The sequence below is a fragment of the Schistocerca nitens genome, chromosome 2 (genome assembly GCF_023898315.1).
Source record: "Schistocerca nitens isolate TAMUIC-IGC-003100 chromosome 2, iqSchNite1.1, whole genome shotgun sequence".
Taxonomy (NCBI): Eukaryota; Metazoa; Arthropoda; class Insecta; order Orthoptera; family Acrididae; genus Schistocerca; species Schistocerca nitens.
The window spans coordinates 238,736,232-238,758,392 of NC_064615.1; the positions used below are offsets into that span (position 1 = coordinate 238,736,232).

Below are 22,161 nucleotides of genomic sequence, written 5' to 3' on the forward strand. Positions count from 1 at the left end.
AATAGACAAGACTCTTCGAATTCTCTTTTCCATATTGTTAAAATAACAAGTCGTTCGAAGAATATGATAACATTTTCGTGGACCAAAATGTGCGTAGCTGAAATGAATGTACCAAATGAGCTTATTAACAAAATCGTCTGGAATGCAAAGTACCCATAGCTTGTCATCAACAGTGCAGCGTTTGAAGAGTATGTTGTTTCTAACCAGGTAATAATGCCGAATCTGTGTGTGTGTCTTTTCATACGATTTTCTCTTGATGTCTTTCCAAATCGGATCTTTATCTTGTTCATGAGCAATGTCCTTTAAAGATGTGGTGATGAAGTTTTCAAAGGCGACTTTCTGAATGTAAAGAATACTGAAATTTTTCTCGAGGTTGCCTTCTGTGTTTCTTTTCTCCAGCCCAGCTGGTGCGCGTGACAGTGCGTCCGCAACAATGTTCTCCTTGCCAGGAATGTAGACTATTGTGAAGCGGAATTCTTGCAGAAACAATGCCCAACGTTTTAACCTGTCATGATTTAATTTATAAGAAATTGTAATGCACGATGATCACTGTATACTTTTACGTGCTTACCAGAAAGAAAGAAACGGAATTTGTTACATGCCCAAACGATAGCTAAAGCTTCTAATTCAGTAACGGAATAATTTTTTTCAGATTTTGTTAGCACTCGGCTAGCAAAAGCAATGGTTTTCTGAACGGTAGTGTCATTTTCTGTGGCTTCTTGAAATAAATGGGCACCAAGACCGACTTTAGAAGAATCCGTGCTAAGGCAGAAATCTTGTGACAGATCTGGATGTGCTAGTATTGGCGCGTTAAGTAGCGATTCTTTCAAAGAATTGAATTCCAACTTTGCTTGTTCGTCCCAGTTCCAAATAGTATTTTTTCCAGTGAGAGAACCAAGTTTTGGTGTAACAAGAATTTGCATATTCAGAAAACGACGGTAAAAATTTACGAGACCTAGAAAACTGCGGACTTGTCTTTTTGTGGATGGAACTGGAATGGCTCTGATTGCTTCTAACTTTTCAGGATCCAGCTGAATGCCTTCAGAAGAAATAATATGTCCCAAAAACCTCACCTTTGACCTACCGAATTCAGACTTTTCCAAGTTAACTGTAATTCCAGATTCTGCAAAAATACGTAACAAACTGTTGAGGATGCGATTATGTTGTTCCCATGAAGCTTCTGCTATTAGAATATCGTCCACATATAAGGTGATGTGACGTTTTAAGAACTCAGGTAATATGGAATTTAGCCCGCGAATGAATGCTGCTGAAGAAATGTTCAAACCAAAAGGAAGTTTCCGAAACTGATAACAAACGCCGAAACAAAGGAAAGCTGTGTATTTTCTACATTCTGGATGAAGTTCGATCTGATAAAAGCTGGATCTGAGATCAATGGAAGACAACACTTTTACACCATTAAAATTTTGAAGAAGTTCTTCCAACGTTTGCGGCCTGTCTGTTTCAGGAATGATGATAGTATTGATTTGTCTCGAATCTAAGACAAGCCTGATCGATCCATTTTTCTTCTCAACAACATGTAATGGATTGTTGTATAAGCTTATTGCAGGCTCAATAATGCCCTCGTCAAGCATAGATTGTACTTCTGTTCTAACACGGTGCCGGCCGCGGTGGTCTAGCGGTTCTGGCGCTGCAGTCCGGAACCGCGGGACTGCTACGGTCGCAGGTTCGAATCCTGCCTCAGGCATGGGTGTCCGTGATGTCCTTAGGTTAGTTAGGTTTAAGTAGTTCTAAGTTCTAGGGGACTTATGACCTAAGATGTTGAGTCCCATAGTGCTCAGAGCCATTTGAACCATTTTTTCTAACACGGTCCCTATAATGCGCCGGAATTACGTATGGTCTAACACAAAATTTAGTATGCTCACGAACACGAAATTGGTATTGAAATCCCTTGATTGTTCCTGTTTTGTGAGTAAAAACTGTGGAATGTGCTTGTAAAATCTCTAAAAGTTCTTGCCTATCATTGTCATTACAATTTTCAATTGTTTGAATTTTATTCTGAATTAACTCATTAGTATCAAATGCGCCGTCGATATCACCCCTGTAAGTACTTGCAGAGTGATTGTTAGTGTCTAGTTCTGTAGAAAATTCCGAACTGTTGTCCAACAGAAGGTAAAGCCGATTAATTTCTTCGTCATGGTTTGAGAGCCAATCTTCAAATTTCAAAGCTATTGACTTACCTTCCTTCTCTAAACTTATTTCAGCATCGTGAAAGTTTAAGATTGCTTTGTATTCATTCTACTCCCAATATAATTTCCGTCGACAATAATGGAACAATAAGAAAGTTCATAGAGAAACTGTGGCTTTGACAAAAGAATTCTAAGTTGGTTTGTTGGCGTACATCTACACTTTTTCCAAAGATTGCACCTTGTAATTTAATCTTACGTAACGGAAGTGTGGGGCAATCGTTCGATTTGTTGCATTTGCTAAAGGCTGTTTCACTAATTACTGAAATGGGACTGCCAGAGTCAAGTACTGCCGTAAATTTTACGTCATTTACTGTAATGTGAATCACAGGATATGCAATGTTGTTATGTTTTACGTCGTGTTCTTGGAGTAAGATGTCCCTAATGTCTTCCATTTTTACGTAATTACTAGCTACGGCAGCTGCGTCGTTAGTTTCATAAGTACGTTTTGTGGCTGCCAGCGGTGTGAGTCATTGCCTATTGTCTCTTTGTTGGCGTGCGTCGTTATTGGGATTTGGAGACCTAACTTCTACAAATTCACTCTGACGAGAAGGCCCTGCCCTGTTTGAATCCCGCCAGTTCTGATGCAATTCAGGTCTGTCGTTACGATCACATCGTCTGTCGGCATGTTGGTAGTTCCTGCAGTTTCTTTCTTGTCGGTTAAGTGGTGGAGAATTTCTCCCTGAATCGTAACTGCGCGCTGGACCGTTGCATCTAAAGTTATTCTGTCTCCCGTAATAATAATTATTTTGGTTCCCATATTGTCTGTTTCTCTGATTGTCTCTGTAATAGTCATTACCGCGGAGAGGTGATCTTTCCCTGTAATTATTACTACTCTGCCAAAGGTTGTCATACGGGTGGTGTCTGTTTAGGTCACGATTTACGTTATAAGAATAGCCTTGTCGTGTATTATTTCTGTCATCGCGGAATTGTGACAGATGTGACCTGTAATTGTTGTGCTCCTGTTCTCGCGTTCCGCGATTGTCAGTGTCAATTTCCAGTTCTTGTAACAGTCCCTGAAAAGCTTCAATGTCGTCTTTGCAACGTCCTGCTAAAATAATATGTCGTAAATGTTCAGGTAATTTGATTAAGCAAATGCGGATGAGTTCTGAGGGGCTGTATGGGTTTGAAAGGTACTGATTCTTGTGCAACATGTCTTCAAAATATTTCACAAGACTGGAAAATTCAGATTGTTCGAAATGTTTCATCATTATGATGCTATGTTTTACTCGGTCTTGTGTAGCTTGAGACCAATATGCTGAGAGGAAGGCATGGTAAAATTCTCCTTCACAGCTGGTTCATCCTCTAAGTAGCCACACATAAATTCTAATCTGTGTTCTAACGACCAGTTGGGAGGAAAACAATGAGAGAATTGATGGAGCCATGCTTGTGGATGAATGTCGTTGCCAGAATTCTTAAATGTTTTGAATTTACGAGTAGTAATGAACAGCTTATAGTCAAACTCATCATGTCGGCGAGTCGCATATCGGTCATTGTTAGGTCGTGTCGGCCGTTCCATCTCAAAATTCGGTGCACATTGCCAATTTCTTTCATAACTTCCGAAATGCCCTGTGTTATTATTTTGCGGCTTTTCCGTATTTCTAAGTCCCTCTTCCCGTGTTGGAGCGCGAGTGTCCTCTGAAATACATAATTCTTGTATTACCTGTGTCAGCTGATCTTGTACTTCCCGGATTTCTCTTTGGTGTTGCGTATTAATTTGATTCAGATTTTGTTTCAGTTTCCTAATTTGTTCGCTCTCTTCTGTATCATTAAAGACTACCGGTTTTGTGTCGTTTAGATTATCATCTACCTTCGTAGATAAGTTAGTGAACTGATCCGAAAGTTCGGCTACTTTCTCCGATAGTGAACACATTTCCTCAGTGTGTTTTTCTGAACCAAGTTTCAGAGTGTCCATTTGTGTTGAAATCGAATCTACTGTGTCCTTTAAGTTTTCTTGAGTTTTTGCAAGTTGCGTAACCGAATCGGTAGCTGCAACTGAGTCAATTTTAGCCGACAAGGTCTCATGATTTTCATGAACAATGGTTTGCAGTTCTTTTATGGCTGCTTCGTGATTCTGTAATGCATTTTCATGCCGCGAAAAAATAGGTTGAAAATGCTCACAAATTTGTGTTTTTACGTCATTACAGACTTTTTGACATTTCGATTCAATGTTATGTAACTCAGTAGTTAAATCTTCACGTGTTTGTTCAAGTGTGGTGTCTAACTTCCGAAGATTTTGTTCCATTGTGTCTAACTTTTGAAGACTTTGTCCCATTTGTCTCTGATTTTGCTCCATTTGTTGCATTAATTGCAATAATAATGTATTAGTGTCTGGAATCTGTTTCTCTATGCTTTTTGGCAGTGCATTTTCACCGGCAACATTCACATTTTGACAAGCAGAAAATGTGTCTTCACTCATTTGAGAAAACGGTGAGGACCCAAAACCTGAATCTACAGTATTTGCGAAACTGTGTCCTGTCATTTCGGATTCCTGAGGCGAGCTGTTGCCGACCGATCGATAGATAATGCTTCCCTGTTCACTACCTGTTTCACTGTCTACACCATTATTTGCCACCCGCTCCATTTCCCTATGCACAATTACCAAATTACTACTTTGAACATTAGTTAATTCATTACACGGTGGCGCTAACACACTGCTTTCGTCTTCGCTGTCATTTCTCAATTTACTTTGGAGCCTAATGTTACGTTTTTCACACGCCATTATTGTCACAATATTTCACACGACAACACAGAAAAACACATTTTGAAGAGCAAAAATAGGGGAACACATTAACATAACACTGAAAATAATATCTAGTTAATTGCAGCTGCGAAATACTTGGTGAAAATCTACATGCATGCCACAACTGTTTTACTGTACAACAATGGAAGACTGCAATTACAAAGGAGATTTTCTCTACAATTACGCGCTATCAATAAACAAAAGCTACACTAATTACACAAACTACAAGAAAAAATCAGAAGATTCCAGTGAGGTATCCTCGGCTAAGGGTCGACGTATGAAACGTCCCCTTATAACAATTATACAGGACTGTGCTTAACCTGACACACAATATTTTTAGCGCAACGCAATCTGACTATCAAAGATCCCTGCAAAAGAATGGCCCTGAGTAACATTAAACTTTACCTTTCACAAATCACTTACCTCACAAAAATCTTCATTACTCGAACTACTGCAATACAGCGAGCGCCACTACTGCCAGCTAAATAAAAGATTCCAACTACGGAAGGCACTAACTACTGATAGGGATAGTTAGCAAATGAAAGATATTAATAGAGAACAAACAATGTATTTACCTTAATAGTCATAATATATATAGCAGTTCATGACAAATTACAAAACTCCGCCATGTCTCTCCCCACATCCACCACTGCTGGCGGCTCACCTCCAACTGCGCAACACTACGCGCTGTTCACAGCCAGCTGCCTAACACTACTACAATGGCGAGTATTACAACAGTGCAAAACAGCCACAGACTGCACACAGCACAGCTAGTGATTTTCATACCAATAAAAAAACCTAAACAGCCTACTTACAAGGTCAGTAGAGTTCTCAATCTGGGGGTAGTTACTCCCTGAGGAGGCGCCTTGCCACGGTTCGCGCAGCTCCCTCCCTGCCCCCCCCTCCGCCCCCCCCCTCCTCCGCCACCGCCACCCCATCGGAAGTTCGAGTCCTCCCTTGGGCGGGCATGGGTGTGCGTCTTGTCGTTAGTTTTACATTAAGTAGTGTGTAAGCATAGGGACCGGTGACCCCATAGCAACTTACCAAAATTTCCAAAAAAAATAATGAAGTGGAGTCTACGGGTTCGTCACAAAGTCCACCCACTACACACATATGCTGTACTTTGTCCCGTACATCGCTGATGATAAAATTGAGACATATACGTAACAAATACGACAGCCAAAGTCTAAAGCCAGGTTTCCACTTGCAACTAAAGTGACGCCACAGGAAATGGCAGAACGGCTGATACGGGAGGAGCGCCATGTGCTGTTCTTTCGACACACGCTCATGTCAGACTTACAGTTGCGCGGTTTTCACCACAGCGCCAGATGAGATTATTCAGACACTGGTATTGACATCCAGGTTATGGCATTAGAATTGAACCGAGAATCTAGAAGAAGAGGAATCATTGTATTTTGCAATGGATTTTGCGCAGAAATGGCACAGGGGCATCAAAAACACTTATAAACCAAACATTACTTGTAAACAAAAATCAATGGATGCTATTTACGAGGGTCGGTCAAAAAGTAATGCCTCCCATTTTTTTTCTACTTAAAGAAATTAAGTTAAGTGAAAAATTTGAATTTGGCGCCATTCCTCAAACCTTCTTCTGCAATCCACTGCAGTAGTAACTTTCTGTGTCAACAGGTGGCAGCACAGCAGAAGTTTGTAAGATGGCCGACATCGATGTTCGTTTGAGACAGCGTTGTGTGATTGAATTCTTGAATGCAGAAGGTGAAACGCCCATACGCATTCATGAAAGACTGAAGAAGGTGTATGGTGTTGTGACAGTGGATGTCAGCACTGTTAGACGATGGGTTCGTCGTTGTAAGGAAGCTGAAGGGCAAACACCGTTGACTGACGAAAAGCGGAGCGGCAGGCCGGTGAGTGCAGTGACTCCACACAACATTCAGCAAGTTGATGACATCATTCGTGGTGACCGTCGGGTGACTGCAGATGAAGTGTGTCGCATTATTTCTCTTAGTAAAGGCAGTGTGATCACGATTATTAAACAATTGGGGTACTCAAAAGTTTGTGCACGGTGGGTTCCAAGAATGTTAACCGATCAGAATAAAGAGGCAAGGAAAACAATAGCCTCCCAACACTTGCAGCGCTTCCGTTTGGAGGGAGATGAGTTTCTGAAAAAAATTGTGACCGGGGACGAAACATGGGTGCATTTTTTTGAACCCGAATCAAAGAGGCAGTCAATGGAGTGGCGTCACACAAGCTCGCCGAGGAAGAAAAAATTCAAAACTGTGCGATCGGCAGGGAAAGTTATGGCAACAGTTTTCTGGGATACAGAGGGTGTGATTCTGGTTGATTTTTTGGAGCAGGGATGCACAATAAATTCTGTTCAATACGTCACAACCCTCAAAAAACTTAAAGCACGTCTTCAGCGAGTTCGCCCAACAAAATCAATGGCAGATGTTCTTCTTTTGCATGACAATGCAAGACCACACACCAGTCGTCACACCTCTGACGAGATTGTCAAAATTGGATGGGAAGTTTTGCCTCATCCCCCATACAGCCCTGACCTGGCACCATCAGACTTCCATCTGTTCGGGCCACTAAAAGAAGCTCATCGGATTCATTTTGAAGATGAGGAGGCCGTCAAAAAATCCGTGCGTCAATGGCTTAGGAAGCAGAGCTGTGATTTTTACCGTGCTGGGATACATGCCCTTGTTCAAAGATGGACCAAAACTGTAGAGATGGGCGGAGATTACATTGAAAAATGACAAAATGATCCTCAATGTTGTGGTTTTCAACCTATGTAATTGCATTTAAATTTCCTGACAATTAAACGTAGAAAAAAAATAGGAGGCATTACTTTTTGACTGACCCTCGTACAATGCCCTGAAGACTCATTTGAAAGCTAATATTTTCACTCTCGCCCACTGCATCAGTTAGGTACGACGAAATATTAAGGTTTCTCCGTCGTCTTTAACAATGCCGAATTTTTCGTACAAGTGCACTAAAAGATACTGTAATATAATTGATTTCCCTTATTCAAAGATACATTCAGAAACCTTGTTACTTCATTTCTCAAATACACATGCCAGGTGTTCAAGGGTACTCAAGTTGCCAGTTCTATAATCTGAATATTCTGCAAGTATGCATTAAGTTTCTCCATTTTTGGGGGTACTGCTGTGAAACTACAAATCTCCTTTAAATGTGCAGTAAAACTTGTTTACTCAAACGGAAATCTTATCCATGCATCATGTAAAAAACATCATATACTTTAACCACGTAAATTAAGAATTATGTCTCACTTCTTGACATTGAAGCAAAATAAACTGTACTAAAATCACCGTACTTTGGAGAAATCTTTAATGAGGTATACCACTGAAACTACATATTTTCATAACACACAAATATAAATACGAAAACCACCTAAAATTTCGTTTTAGAAGCGCTGACTCATGATGGTGGCTGCTCGATTTCTTTCTGAAGCTAGCCGGTGTGGGGCGGAAGGTCGCACCATAAATTTAAAGCGTCTTTAACTTTTGTGGCATGGCCAAATGTGACGACGCTCGAGTAGCGTCACTAGAAACTGACTTTTTCCACATTGAACTTTGATGACGCCACTCGAGTACATGAAGCAAAGATAAATCTGTTTCTGTAGCTAGTTTTCCACTAAAACTAATACTTTTCAAGTAAAAATCGATGTATCTGGATTCACATATTCTCCGCTATGGTACTTTTCTCATTCGATTTTGAAGAAATTTTTCCATTAAAAAATTAATTCTTTCGCATCTTATAGTGTGACATCGCAGTCTGATAGTCAACTGATTCCGTTTTTGTTACTATTTATTATCATTATTAATTTCGTAATTCAGTAACTCAATGAACATATTTCGATAAGTTTGTATTGAATATATAGCCACTAGCCAATTTAAGTTTGGTGGCGTTTCACATTGATTGCTCGCTGGGGTACATAACATTTGGTCGACAATATGTGAGCAAACCTGCTACTGACTGTTTCGTAAACGGATCTGTGCAAAGAGAAAAAATTACACATATTGTATATTAGTAACTCTGCTGCTGCACTTGCGATTCTCTATCCCTAGTTTTAAAACGAAAATAACTACTAATGCAATGTTAACTTACAATGACACTGTAACTAATTTGATAAAGCACATTAGAAGTAGAAATACAGGCCACAACTGCACGTGCGGCATAGTCGTTACATTGAGTGCAGCGCGTCGTAGCCCATCAAACCCAACCTCCTAAATATATCGCCTGTTTACATTACGATGGAAAGAGATATGACTCCTCTTCCAGCTTTAATATCAATTTTGATATTTTACGGGCAACAATTTATAAGTTAATATCCATAAACTGACCAGTGATTAAATTTAAACTTTTCGAAATATATGTTATGGGTCACTTAATTTGTGCAGCTACAAAAAACGCGAGTTTTTTTTTTCACCTGAAGCGTTTCGCTCTATTGAGGTAAGGCATCGTCAATGATTTGCAATTAAGGTATTTCCATTTTGATTTGCTTAAAGATCGAAAAACAGTTAGTTAACAATATGTTGGTTTTTACTTGCGGTGCCGGCCGGTGTGGCCGAGCGGTTCTAGGCGCTTCAGTCTGGAACTGCGCGACCGCTACGGTCGCAGGTTCAGATCGTGCCTCGGGCATGGATGCGTGTGATGTCCTTAGGTTAGTTAGGTTTCAGTAGTTCTAAGCTCTAGGGGACAGATGACCTCTGATATTGAGTCCCCTAATGCTCAGAAACATTTGAACCTTAGGTTAGTAAGGTTTACATAGTTCTAAGCTCTAGGGGACTGTTGACCTCAGATGTTAAGTCCCATAGTGCTCAGAGACATTTGAGCCATTTTTTACTTACGGTGATTTCCGTTTGGTTTCTCACCAATATCGGGAAAAGCCATTGATGTTTTTGTTCATTAGACACTGATAGTTGTAGCCTAATGTTTAGTTGCTGTGCAGAACTATTCATTTTTTATATTTTAATCAGCACATTTTTTTCGCAGACGACAGTATTCTGTCTGTTTTTTTACTTCAAAGTATGTATTGTGGTTTGTGTATTGTAGTGTTGCCAGCATAACTTAGCCACTATATTCAGATTCTACAATGAGATCTTCTATTTGTTGTTCATTTGCTGGTGAGTCAGTATTGTGTTTTAGACCTTTTTCTAAGAGCAGTTGTTCGTTTTCATCTAGCGTTATATCTATACGATTGACCATCCTAGGACAGAAATGGTACGTGTGAATGTGTATGTTGTAATGGGATATTGTGAGCAACTCAAATTGTAAATAATTTAATTACAGACCACTGACGATGCTTTATCTGAATAAATCGGAAAGCGTCTGGTGAAAAAAAAACACGCATTATTTGTAGTTGCAACGACAGAAAGAAAATATCCTCAAGGATTGTAAAGCAGCTGCGGAAAATAAGGCCACACAAATGAAGAAAGTAGTGACTTTGAGGAGGAATAAGTTTAGGGAACTAATTATTCCTCCTCGTATCCAGTAGGACATATATGTCCCACTTAAAATACTGTAAAAACAGAACAATCAGTACACATTCCAAATGCAAGAAGCAGATTTTCACAATAATATGCCAAATTTTAAATAATTAGCTCACGAAAAATTGAATTGGCCGATGGCGGAGATTCGGCAGTCGAGTCTCTGAGCGTATAGAGACGTCAAGTTCGAAGATGAGGTCTTAGCACCATTTGGCGAGTTTAAAGCAAGTGTACAGAACTCGTTTCTACACTAGTGGTCATTATAATTGTTACACCACGAAGATGACGTGCTACAGACGCGAAAGTTAACCGACAGGTGGAAGATGCTGTGATATGCAAATGATTAGCTTTTCAGAGCATTTAAACAAGGTTATCGCCGGTGGCGACACCTACAACGTGCTGACATGAGGAAAGCTTCCAGCCGATTTCTCATCCACAAACAGCAGTTAACCAGCGTTGCCTGGAGAAACGTTGTTGTGTGCCTCGTGTAAGGAGGAGAAATGCGTACCATCAAGTTTCCGACTTTGATAAAGGTCGGATTGTAGCCTATCGCGATTGCGGTTTACCGCAATCGACGACGTTTGCAGCAGCATGGACTATCAGCTCGGAGACCATGGCTACGGTTACGCTTGACGCTGCATCACAGACAGGAGCGCCTGCGATGGTGTACTCAACGACGAACCTGGGTGCACGAATGGCAAAACGTCATTTTTTCGGATGAATCCAGGTTCTGTTTAGAACATCATGATGGTCGCATCCGTGTTTGGCGACATCGCGGCGAAAGCACATTGGAAGCGTGTATTCGTCATCGCTAAACTGGCGTACCACCCGGCGTGATGGTATGGGGTGCCATTGGTTACACGCCTCGGTCGCCTCTTGTTCGCACTGACGGCACTTTGAACAGTGGACGTTACATTTCAGATGTGTTACTACCCGTGGCTCTACCCTTCTTTCGATCCCTGCGGAACCCTACATTTCAGCAGGATAATGCACGACCGCTTGTTGCAGGTCCTGTACGGGCCTTTCTGTATACAAAAAATGTTCGACTGCTGTCCTGGCCAGCACATTCTGCAGATCTCTCACCAACTGAAAACGTCTGGACAATGGTGGCCGAGCAACTGGCTCGTCACAATACGCCAGTCACTACTCTTGATGAACTGTGGTATAGTGTTGAAGCTGCATGGGCAGCTGTACCTGTACACGCCATCCAAGCTCTGTTTGACTCAACGCCCAGGCGTATCAAGGCCGTTATTACGGCGAGAGGTATTTGTTCTGGGTACTGATTTCTCAGGATCTATGCACCCAAATTGCGTGAAAATTTAATCACATGTCAGGTCTAGTATAATATATTTGTCCAATGAATACCCGTTTATCATCTGCAGTTGTTCTTGGTGCACCAATTTGAATGGCCAGTAGTGTATAAGGAGCTAGCGGCTGCTCTACTCTTCATTTACGTGTTGTCTGGAGTCTCATTAGGTGCGGCAGTGCGCCGGTGTGCGGAGAGAGCGTAGGAGTGCCCTGAGAAGCGTTGTGTGCTCAGGCAGCAACCCGTGCGCGGGCGTGCAGTGCGGGCCCGGCGCGCAGTGCAGCGTCGACTCCGGGGGCGCGGCGCGCTGCGACTGCGGGCCGCCGTGCGCGCCGGTGCTGCGGCCGGTGTGCGCGGCCGACGGCGGCGGCCACGACAGCGCCTGCCACCTGCGGCGCGCCGCCTGCCTGCGCGGAGTCCCCCCGCCGCGAGTGCTGCACGCGGGCCGCTGCCGCGACGCCGCCTGCCCCGCGTGCCCGCAGGCGCAGCTGTCGGCGCACCGCCTGCGCCCCGTCTGCGGCTCAGACCTCGTCTCTTACGGCAGCGAGTGCGAGCTGCGCCGCGCCGCCTGCGCCCTGCGCGCCGACATACAGCTGCTGCACGACGGGCCCTGCGGTCAGTACACAAACACAACAATAACACCTCCACGTACAGCACTCATGATGCCCAGTAGAGCTGTTGATAAAATATCGATGTATCCATCTATCAATATGTCGACATATTTTCCAAAAAGGCCACATACGTACGCGATATTTTTCATCGAAATATCGATCCCCAGTTGCAGTATCAAGTGCCTGTATATTGCGAGGAAGCCACATGAGGACCACTTTCCAACATCTACATCTACATTTATACTCCGCAAGCCACCCAACGGTGTGTGGCGGAGGGCACTTTACGTGCCACTGTCATTACCTCCCTTTTCTGTTCCAGTCGCCCATGGTTCGCGGGAAGAACGACTGTCTGAAAACCTCCGTGCACGCTCGAATCTCTCTAATTTTACATTCGTGATCTCCTCGGTAGGTATAAGTAGGGGGAAACAATATATTCGATACCTCATCCAGAAACGCACCCTCTCGAAACCTGGCGAGCAAGCTACACCGCGACGCAGAGCGCCTCTCTTACAGAGTCTGCCACTTGAGTTTGCTAAACATCTCCGTAACGCTATCACGGTTAAAGTATAACCCTGTGACGAAACGCGCCGCTCTTCTTTGGATCTTCTCTATCTCCTCCGTCAACCCGATCTGGTACGGATCCCACACTGATGAGCAATACTCAAGTATAGGTCGAACGAGTGTTTTGTAAGCCACCTCCTTTGTTGATGGACTACATTTTCTAAGGACTCTCCCAATGAATCTCAACCCGGCTCCCGCCTAACCAACAATTAATTTTATGTGATCATTCCACTTCAAATCGTTCCGCACACATACTCCCAGATATTTTACAGAAGTAACTGCTACCAGCGCTTGTTCTGCTATCATATAATCATACAATAAAGGTTCCTTCTTTCTATGTATTCGCAATACATTAGATTTATCTATGTTAAGGGTCAGTTGCCACTCCGTGCACCAAGTGCCTATCCGCTGCAGATCTTCCTGCATTTCGCTACAATTTTCTAATGCTGCAACTTCTCTGTATATTACAGCATCATCCGCGAAAAGCCGCATGGAACTTCCGACACTATCTACTAGCTCATATATATATATATATATATATATATATATATATATATATATATATATATATGAGCTAGTAGATAGTGTCGGAAGTTCCAAGCGGCTTTTCGCGGATGATGCTGTAATATACAGAGAAGTTGCAGCATTAGAAAATTGTAGCGAAATGCAGGAAGATCTGCAGCGGATAGGCACTTGGTGCACGGAGTATATATATATATATATATATATATATATATATATATATATATATATATATATATATATATATATATAGTGAAAATCAATGGTCCCGTAACACTCCCCTGTCTCACGCCAGAGGTTACCTTAACGTCTGTAGACGTCTCTCCATTGATAACAACATGCTGTGTTCTGTTTGCTAGAAACTCTTCAATCCAGCCACACAGCTGGTCTGATATTCCGTAGGCTCTTACTTTGTTTATCAGGCGACAGTACAGAACTGTATCGAACGCCTTCCGGAAGTCAAGGTGCAAATGGTTCAAATGGCTCTGAGCACTATGGGACTCAACTGCTGTGGTCATAAGTCCCCTAGAACTTAGAACTACTTAAACCTAACTAACCTAAAGACATCACACACATCCATGCCCGAGGCAGGATTCGAACCTGCGACCGTAGCGGTCGCGCGGTTCCAGACTGTAGCGCCCAGAACCGCTCGGCCACTCCGGCCGGCGAAGTCAAGGAAAATGGCATCTACCTGGGAGCCTGTATCTAATATTTTCTGGGTCTTATGAACAAATAAAGCGAGTTGGGTCTCACACGATCGCTGTTTCCGGAATCCATGTTGATTCCTACAGAGTAGATTCTGGGTTTCCAGAAATGGCATGATACTCGAGCAAAAAACATGTTCTAAAATTCTACAACAGATCGATGTCAGAGATATTGGCCTATAGTTTTGCGCATCTGCTCGACGACCCTTCTTGAAAACTGGAACTATCTGTGCTCTTTTCCAATCATTTGGAACCTTCCGTTCCTCTAGAGACTTGCGGTACACGGGTGTCAGAAGGGGGGCAAGTTCTTTCGCGTACTCTGTGTAGAATCGAATTGGTAACTCGTCAGGTCCAGTGGACGTTCCTCTGTTGAGTGATTCCAGTTGCTTTTCTATTCCTTGGACACTTATTTCGATGTCAGCCATTTTTTCGTTTGTGCGAGGATTTAGAGAAGGAACTGCAGTGCGGTCTTCCTCTGTGAAACAGCTTTGGAAAAAGGTGTTTAGTATTTCTGTTTTACGCATATAATCCTCTGTTTCAATGCCATTATCATCCCAGAGTGTCTGGATATGCTGTTTCGATCCATGTACTGATTTAGCGTAAGACCAGAACTTCCTAGGATTTTCTGTCAAGTCGGTACATAGAATTTTACTTTCGAATTCACTGAACGCTTCGCGCGTAGCCCTCCTTACGCTAACTTTGACATCGTGTAGCTTCTGTATGTCTGAGAGGTTTTGGCTGCGTTTAAATTTGCAGTGAAGCTCTCTTTGCTTTCGCAGTAGTTTCCTAACTTTTTTGTTGAACCACGGTAGGTTTTTCCCGTCCCTCACAGTTTTACTCGGCACGTACCTGTCTAAAACGCATTTTACGATTACCTTGAACTTTTTCGATAAACACTCAACATTGTCAGTGTCGGAGAGGAATTTTCGTTTTGTCTGTTAGGTAGTCTAAAATCTGCCTCCTATTACTCTTGCTAAACACATAAACCTTCCTTCCTTTTTTTTTATATTCAGGGATGCTGCAATGGCCTTTTGATCACTGATTCCTTGTTCTGCGCTTACAGAGTCGAAAAGTTCGGGTCTGTTATCAGTAGGTCCAAGATGTTATCTCCACGAGTCGGTTCTCTGTTTCATTGCTCGAGGTAATTTTCAGATAGTGCACTCAGTATAATGTCACTCGATGCTTTGTCCCTGCCACCCGTCCTAAATATCTGAGTGTGTCAATCTATATCTGGTAAATTGAAATCTCCACGTAAGACTATAACATACTGAGGAAATTTATGTGAAATGTATTCCTGATTTTCTCTCAGTTGTTCTGCTACTAATGCTGCTGAGTCGGGAGGTCGGTAAAAGGAGCCAATTATTAACCTTCTTCGATTGTTGAGTATAACCTCCATCCATAATAATTCACAGGCGCTGTCCACTTCTATTTCACTAGAGGATAAACTACTACTAACAGCGGGACCGATGACCGTAGCAGTCTGGTCCCTTTAATCCCCAAAACCAACCAACCAACTACTAACAGCGACAAACACGCCACCACCGGTTGCATGCCATCTATCCTTTCTAAACACCGTCTGTGCCTTTGTAAAACTTTCGGCAGAATATGTCTCTGGCTTGAGCCAGCTTTCCGTACCTATAACGATTTCAGCTTCGGTGCTTTCTATCAGCGCTTGAAGTTCCGGTACTTTACCAACGCAGCTTCGACAGTTTACAGTTACAATACCGATTGCTGCTTGGTCCCGGCTTGTACTGACTTTGCCCCGCACCCTTTGAGGCTGTTGCCCTTTCTGTACTTTCCCGAGGCCATCTAACCTAAAAAATTTCAGTTCTTTGTTGTTAGTTCTTTCATTTCCTCCAGTATCCTTTTATCTGTGCACTATGTTTCTTCTTTCTGTTTTCAGACCATTTTGAACCAGCTTTTTTAGCTACCCTGCCTTGGAATCCTTCCGTTTTCAGTCCTCTTTCCCGAAAGGGTTCTCTATTGGTTATGTCGTCTGGTTTCACATTGTTTCTTTCTAAATCCTTTTTTCACGTTGTGGACCCAGCTTGTTGTGGACTCTTTATCCCACGAACATTTGAAAATCTTATTAGTTAATGTACTATCTTGCATTCGAAATAAATGTCTAAAAAATATGAGCCTTCTTTTTCTCATTACGTTTCAATTATGTTCTATATTTTGGTATGTTTCAGCATTACTTCGTGATTTCCAACCTTCTGCTGTGTTTCGTGGTCCTAATTTTTCCTTACAATTCGCCTTTATACTACTTCTAATTCATCTAAACTGTAGTTTAATGCCAGGCATTCGCTTGGATATAGGCATTCTGGCTTCAATACTGTGTTGTAATGAATCATTTTTGCGGTTTTTGGCCAGGCGCCTTTTATTCTGCATTACATTTTTTTGCAATTTTCGGTAAATATGTGAGATTATTCTTTTGAAATTGTAGTAGAACATAATTATACTTTCACTATGTGAAGGAGTCTTACTGGTTTTTGAGCTTTCATCACGTCCAGTCTTTCTCTTTGACTGTGTGAAGCAAGTATAGGTGGCAGAAGTAAGGAGTTGGATAGCATAGCAGTAGGAGGTGGAGGGGGGGAGAGGGGATGGCGGATGTGATTCGAATAACAAGATTTCCGATGTGAAGAAATAGCACAATAGTTGCTTTAAAAACAAGTGTTAACGCAGCTAGTGTGCTATTTCTTCACATCGGCATCTTTCAAAAAATCTAAATGACAAGATTGGTCTTTGCGGTGTGCACAGTCGTGTGAGGGGAAATGCTGACGCAATCGGTACTACCAATAGAAACTGCAAAGTTTATCTTCCTCACGCAATTTTGATACTGCTACTGCTACTTCGCTAGTGTTTGCAGAAATGAAAAAACTTGAAATTCAACATGAGACGTGCAGGACAGATCTGATATTTGACGAAACCAAATGACGGACCTATTAGATACCTTTCATTGTGCCCCTTACATGCAGTTACCATTGATAGCAAAGTGGTTATTGCCAAGTGTGAAGGTACATCGTTTTCTTTGATTTCTTGCTGTAAGAGGGATAAGTAGGCTGCTAGCTTGTTGAGGTACGGGATATCTAATAATAAGTCAGTACTTGAATATGAATCTCTAAAACCGGCAGTATTTTTGTAGGCCGGTTTCTCGTTTTTTTTTCTGCCGATATATCGATATGCGAAGGCCGATAATGATATTTTTAAGTATCGATACATCAGCTTCCCGATATTTTTAAAAATACCAACAGTTTTAACCCCCCAGTAATCATTGTTGATATGATACAAACCATCCTGTTGACTGTAGATCAGGCGATTATTATCATTACGTACAAGCATTAGACCATTTGTTTCGTTGCGACTTCTAGAACCTTCCGTCTTCTCGTGTCTACCAACGATTCTTCTTCCTTCAGGGACGTATTGAACCAACTGTTTTGGAATCCATTCATCGCCTATGCTTTCCATACGTTCCTTCCATTCTTTTTTGTATAGAACAAGGTCGAAGTGTAGGCTAGCTAAGCTTTTTACACAGTAACATTTTTCTGTTAAGGATTAAATTATTGAAGAAACCTCGGATGGTACAATAACATGTGCCCTTCTAAGTTATGGGGGGTTACTTTAAATAATTTATTTAAAAAAACAATACAAAAAGAAAGCTTTCTTTTTCCTTGTGTCAAAATAAGGTCTACATTTAACACAAAGGAAAAAAATATAAAAACAAGGTTCAAGTTTGTTTGCAATGATCACAAACATAAACTCCCCGCAGATACAGTATGCGCCCAGACACGGCACTGGCTATACTGAACCCAAATTTCTCCATTGGCGTCCGCTTAAAATGGACTGTCGCAAAATATGCGCGATACATCTGCCCCAGAGGGCATGCGGTCTCCAGAAAACCCGAAATAACTTTCCTCGTCGTCTAGGTTAGGCTCATCCTCATTAGATAATTCGTCACAGGAAGATAGGTCTACTTTCTCCTACCAGCCACATTAGTGGTGAAGGATGCAATGCTTTCTATATTAAACCTCAGAACTTTTGTTTCTATATCTTCACAACGTCGTCTAAATACAAATGAAAAGGTATCAGTGAAATACAACACCCTTGTCTAAGCCCTTTGTTAATATTTCTTCGGGAGATATTTCCAGGTTTTACCTTTACATTTATCTATAGTACTGTATATATATATATATATATATATATATATATATATATATATATATATGGACGCGCTGAAAAGTAATGCCTCCGAATTTTTTATGTGAAAACTGAAAGCCTTTTGAATAACACAAACACGATTAACCTTCTACATCTTTATTCTTCATGTTTACATATTTATTTCTAAACTCAATCACCTTGGCGATGTCTTCCAACGAGTGACCAGTTTGTTGATACTGTCAATGTAGAACGTTTGACTTTGTTGACGGTATCACAACTCAGCTCTCCTTGCACCGCCTCATCACTGACAAAATGAAGTCCTCGAAGGTGTTCTTCAAGTTTTGGGAAAATATGAAAGTCAGATGAGGCCAAATTGGGACTGTATGGAGGATGATCGATGACAGTGAACCCAAGGCTTTGAATTGTCGCAGATATCGCAGCACTCCGGTGTGGTGTGGCATTGTCATGCTGAAGGAAAGGCTGCTGTGGACCAACTCTTCGAATTCGAAACTGCTGTGCGGCATGCTGCCTCGCACGCACCGCCATGTTACACTCTACAATTTAGGGCCCTCTAGCAGCAGAGGGCTGCAGATATGTAGACACGAAAAATAAATATTTAGAATATTAATAACTTTAGCTTTATTTAAAAAGCTTTAAGAGTTTTCACCTAACAAATATGGAGGCTTTGCTTTTCAGCTCTCCCTCACACTTCGGATAACTTCCATCAGATGACTTTCCATAATATTCCATAGTTTTACAGTATACATCTTTCCCAGCGTTCCTTATTTGCAGCTCTTCGTAATTTCTTTGTTTCTGTCTGGGGAGTTTCCGTCAGGGACCGCTGTAGAAGTAGTTCCTTTTTCCGTTGAGCAGCATGTTTTAATTATTCATTTCAAACACTACTCCTTTTTCGCTTTGTATCTACTTCTTGTCCCCAAGGTTTCAAAAGCTACCCTTCCAGTCAGCTGAGTTGGTTTCTGCAATTTTAATTCGATGCTTTTACGCATAGGTTCCTTTACCATACATTATATTAAAAGTTATTTATATTGATTTCTGATGATAATTTTCCAAATTGTTCCCTTTGTATAAGGGGCAGTCAAATGAAAAGGAAAAAAAGTAAGTAAGGAAATTACATACGTAACGTTCCTAGTAGATTGTCGACAGTTGGGAATGTGGGTCTCACGGGAAGCGTGCAAGGGATAAGTCGCTGCAGTCGCGCTATTTATCTGTGTCCTCAAAAATGGTTCAAATGGCTCTGAGCACTATGGGACTCAACTGCTGTGGTCATAAGTCCCCTAGAACTTAGAACTACTTAAACCTAACTAACCTAAGGACAGCACACAACACCCAGCCATCACGAGGCAGAGAAAATCCCTGACCCCACCGGGAATCGAACTCGGGAACCCGGGCGTGGGCACAGATTGATAGAGCATTTGCCAAGTAAGCAGGAGATACCGGGTTAGAGTCCCGGTCGGGGCACACATTTTCAGCTGTCCCGATCGAGCGCCGGCACGGTAGCTCAGCGTGTTGGGTCAGAGCGTTTAGCTACCCTCTGTAATAAAAAAACTGAGTAAACGAATAAACGAACAACCTGAACGAGTGTCATCGGACGTCCGCGACGAACAAATTCAACGAAAAATATAGAACAAAATGAGATTTAAAAAAAAAGTATGTCAACAACACCTGTCGGCAGCTTAGGATTTCTATTAATTATCATTTATTCTAGAGAAGCTGCACGGTCATCAGTGGTATCAGTTCTTTCGAGAACAGTTACTATCTTCATATACTGACCGTCTTGTCTCACAGGGGGAAAATGTATTAACAGCTACGGCGACTGCTTTTTAAATAATATACAGTTTCCTTCCTTTTTTCCATCTGTGTCGTTATCATTTAAGTGCCCCTTATAGATTTGTAATTGTGTGTTGTTCTTACCCTTTTAGTTTTAAGTGTTATTTTCCCTGTTACTAAAAAATAATCAGACTTTATATCCATTCGTCTCGTCACTCTCACGTACCTGGAATAATTTTCTCAACTTTTTATTTGCTATTAAATAACATGTTATCGATCTATGGCGGTGGGTAGAACAGGAAATTTTGTGAATCTCTCATTACTTTGAAAAGAAAGTTTTCCGTACCCAATAAATTCCAGTACACAAGTCCTTCAACATCATTCCATTCTGATTAATTTCTTCTCCATTTTTCCCAGCTATGTCCTTAAGTGGCTGTCATCCTATTCGAGCATTCAATCTCCTCACACGGCAATATACTAATTCATAGTTATGGAGTCAAGGATACTTTTTAAGCTCTTGTAAAATTTATCAGGTTCACTCCTGCCTCCTACGTCGGGGACATTCATTGACATGCACAGAGGTGACAGAAGTCATAGGATACCTCCTAATATCGTATCGGACCGCTTTTTGCCTGGCGTAGTGCAGCATCTTGACGTAGCTGGTACTCAAAAAGCCACTGGAAATCCCTTGCACAAATATTGAGCCATGCTGCCTCTACAGCCGCCCACAACGGCGATGACGTTGCCGGTGCAGGATTTTGTGCACGAACTGACATTTTGATTATGTCCCATGTTGGGCGATGTGGGTGGCCAATTCATTCGCTCGAATTGCCCAAAATATTCTTCAACCTAGTCACGAACAATTGTGATCCGACGACATCCCTAAAAATTCCATCGTGGTTTGGAAACAAATGGTCTCCAAGTAGCCGAATATAACAATTTTCAGTCAACAATCCAGTCCATTCCATGTAAAAACAGCACACGTCATTGTGGAGCCACCACCAGCTTGCACAGTGTTTTGTTGACAACTTGCGTCCATGGCTCCCTGGTGTCTGTGCCACACTCGAACCGTACTATCAGCTCTTCCAACAAATCGTGATTCATCTGACCACACCATGAGTTTCCAGTCATATAGGTTTCAACCGATGTGATTACAAGCCAAGAAGAGGTGCAGCAGGCGACGTCGTGCTGTTAGCAAAGGCGCTCGCGGCGCTCCTCTGCTATGACTGCCCATTAATGCCAGATTTCACCGCGCTGTCTTAACGGATGCGTTCGTCCTACGTTCTGTACTGATTTCTGCAGTGTTGCTTCTCTGCTAACACTGTCAGCTCTACGCAAATGCTGCTACTCTGGTCGTTAAGAGAAGGCCATCGGCCACTGCGTTGTTCCATGGTGAGAGGAAAACCTCATATTTGGTATTCTCAGCACCCTCTTGACACTGTGGGTCACGGAATATTGAATTCCCTAACGGTGTAAGTAGGCTGTTTATGTTTTCTTATTGGCAACGTTACGTAGCGCTCTGTATGAAAATCACTGGCTGTGCTGTGTGCAGTCTGTGGCTAGTTTGCATTGTTGTCTGCCATTGTAGTGTTGGGCAGCGGCAGCTGGATGTGAACAGCGCGTAGCGTTGCGCAGTTGGAGGTAAGCCGCCAGCAGTGGTGGATGTGGGGAGAGAAATGGCGGAGTTTTGATATTTGTAAGAATATATGTTATGAACTCCTATATATATTATGACTTTTGATGACTATTAAGGTAAATACATTGTTTGTTCTCTATCAAAATCTTTCATTTGCTAACTATGCCTATCAGTAGTTAGTGCCTTCCGTAGTTTGAATCTTTTATTTAGCTGGCAGTAGTGGCGCTCGCTGTATTGCAGTAGTTCGAGTAACGAAGATTTTTGTGAGGTAAGTGATTTGTGAAAGGTATAGGTTAATGTTATACTCAGGGCCATTCTTTTGTAGGGATTTTTGAAAGTCAGATTGCGTTGCGCTAAAAATATTGTGTGTCAGGATAAGCATAGTCATGTATGATTGTACAAAGGGGACGTTTCATAACGGTTTCCGAAATGGAATATC

The 22,161-nt window shown here is 41.9% G+C and overlaps 1 protein-coding gene across 1 annotated transcript in view; it reads left to right on the forward strand.

Moving 5' to 3' along the window:
* The window catches only part of LOC126234947 (agrin-like), a 1,214,606-nt gene that overhangs the window by 832,639 nt on the left and 359,806 nt on the right, over window positions 1-22,161 (forward strand). The window contains exon 6 of the mRNA XM_049943685.1: window positions 11,977-12,357. Within this exon, the coding sequence (XP_049799642.1) occupies window positions 11,977-12,357 (381 nt within the window). The remainder of the gene's footprint in view (window positions 1-11,976; window positions 12,358-22,161) is intronic.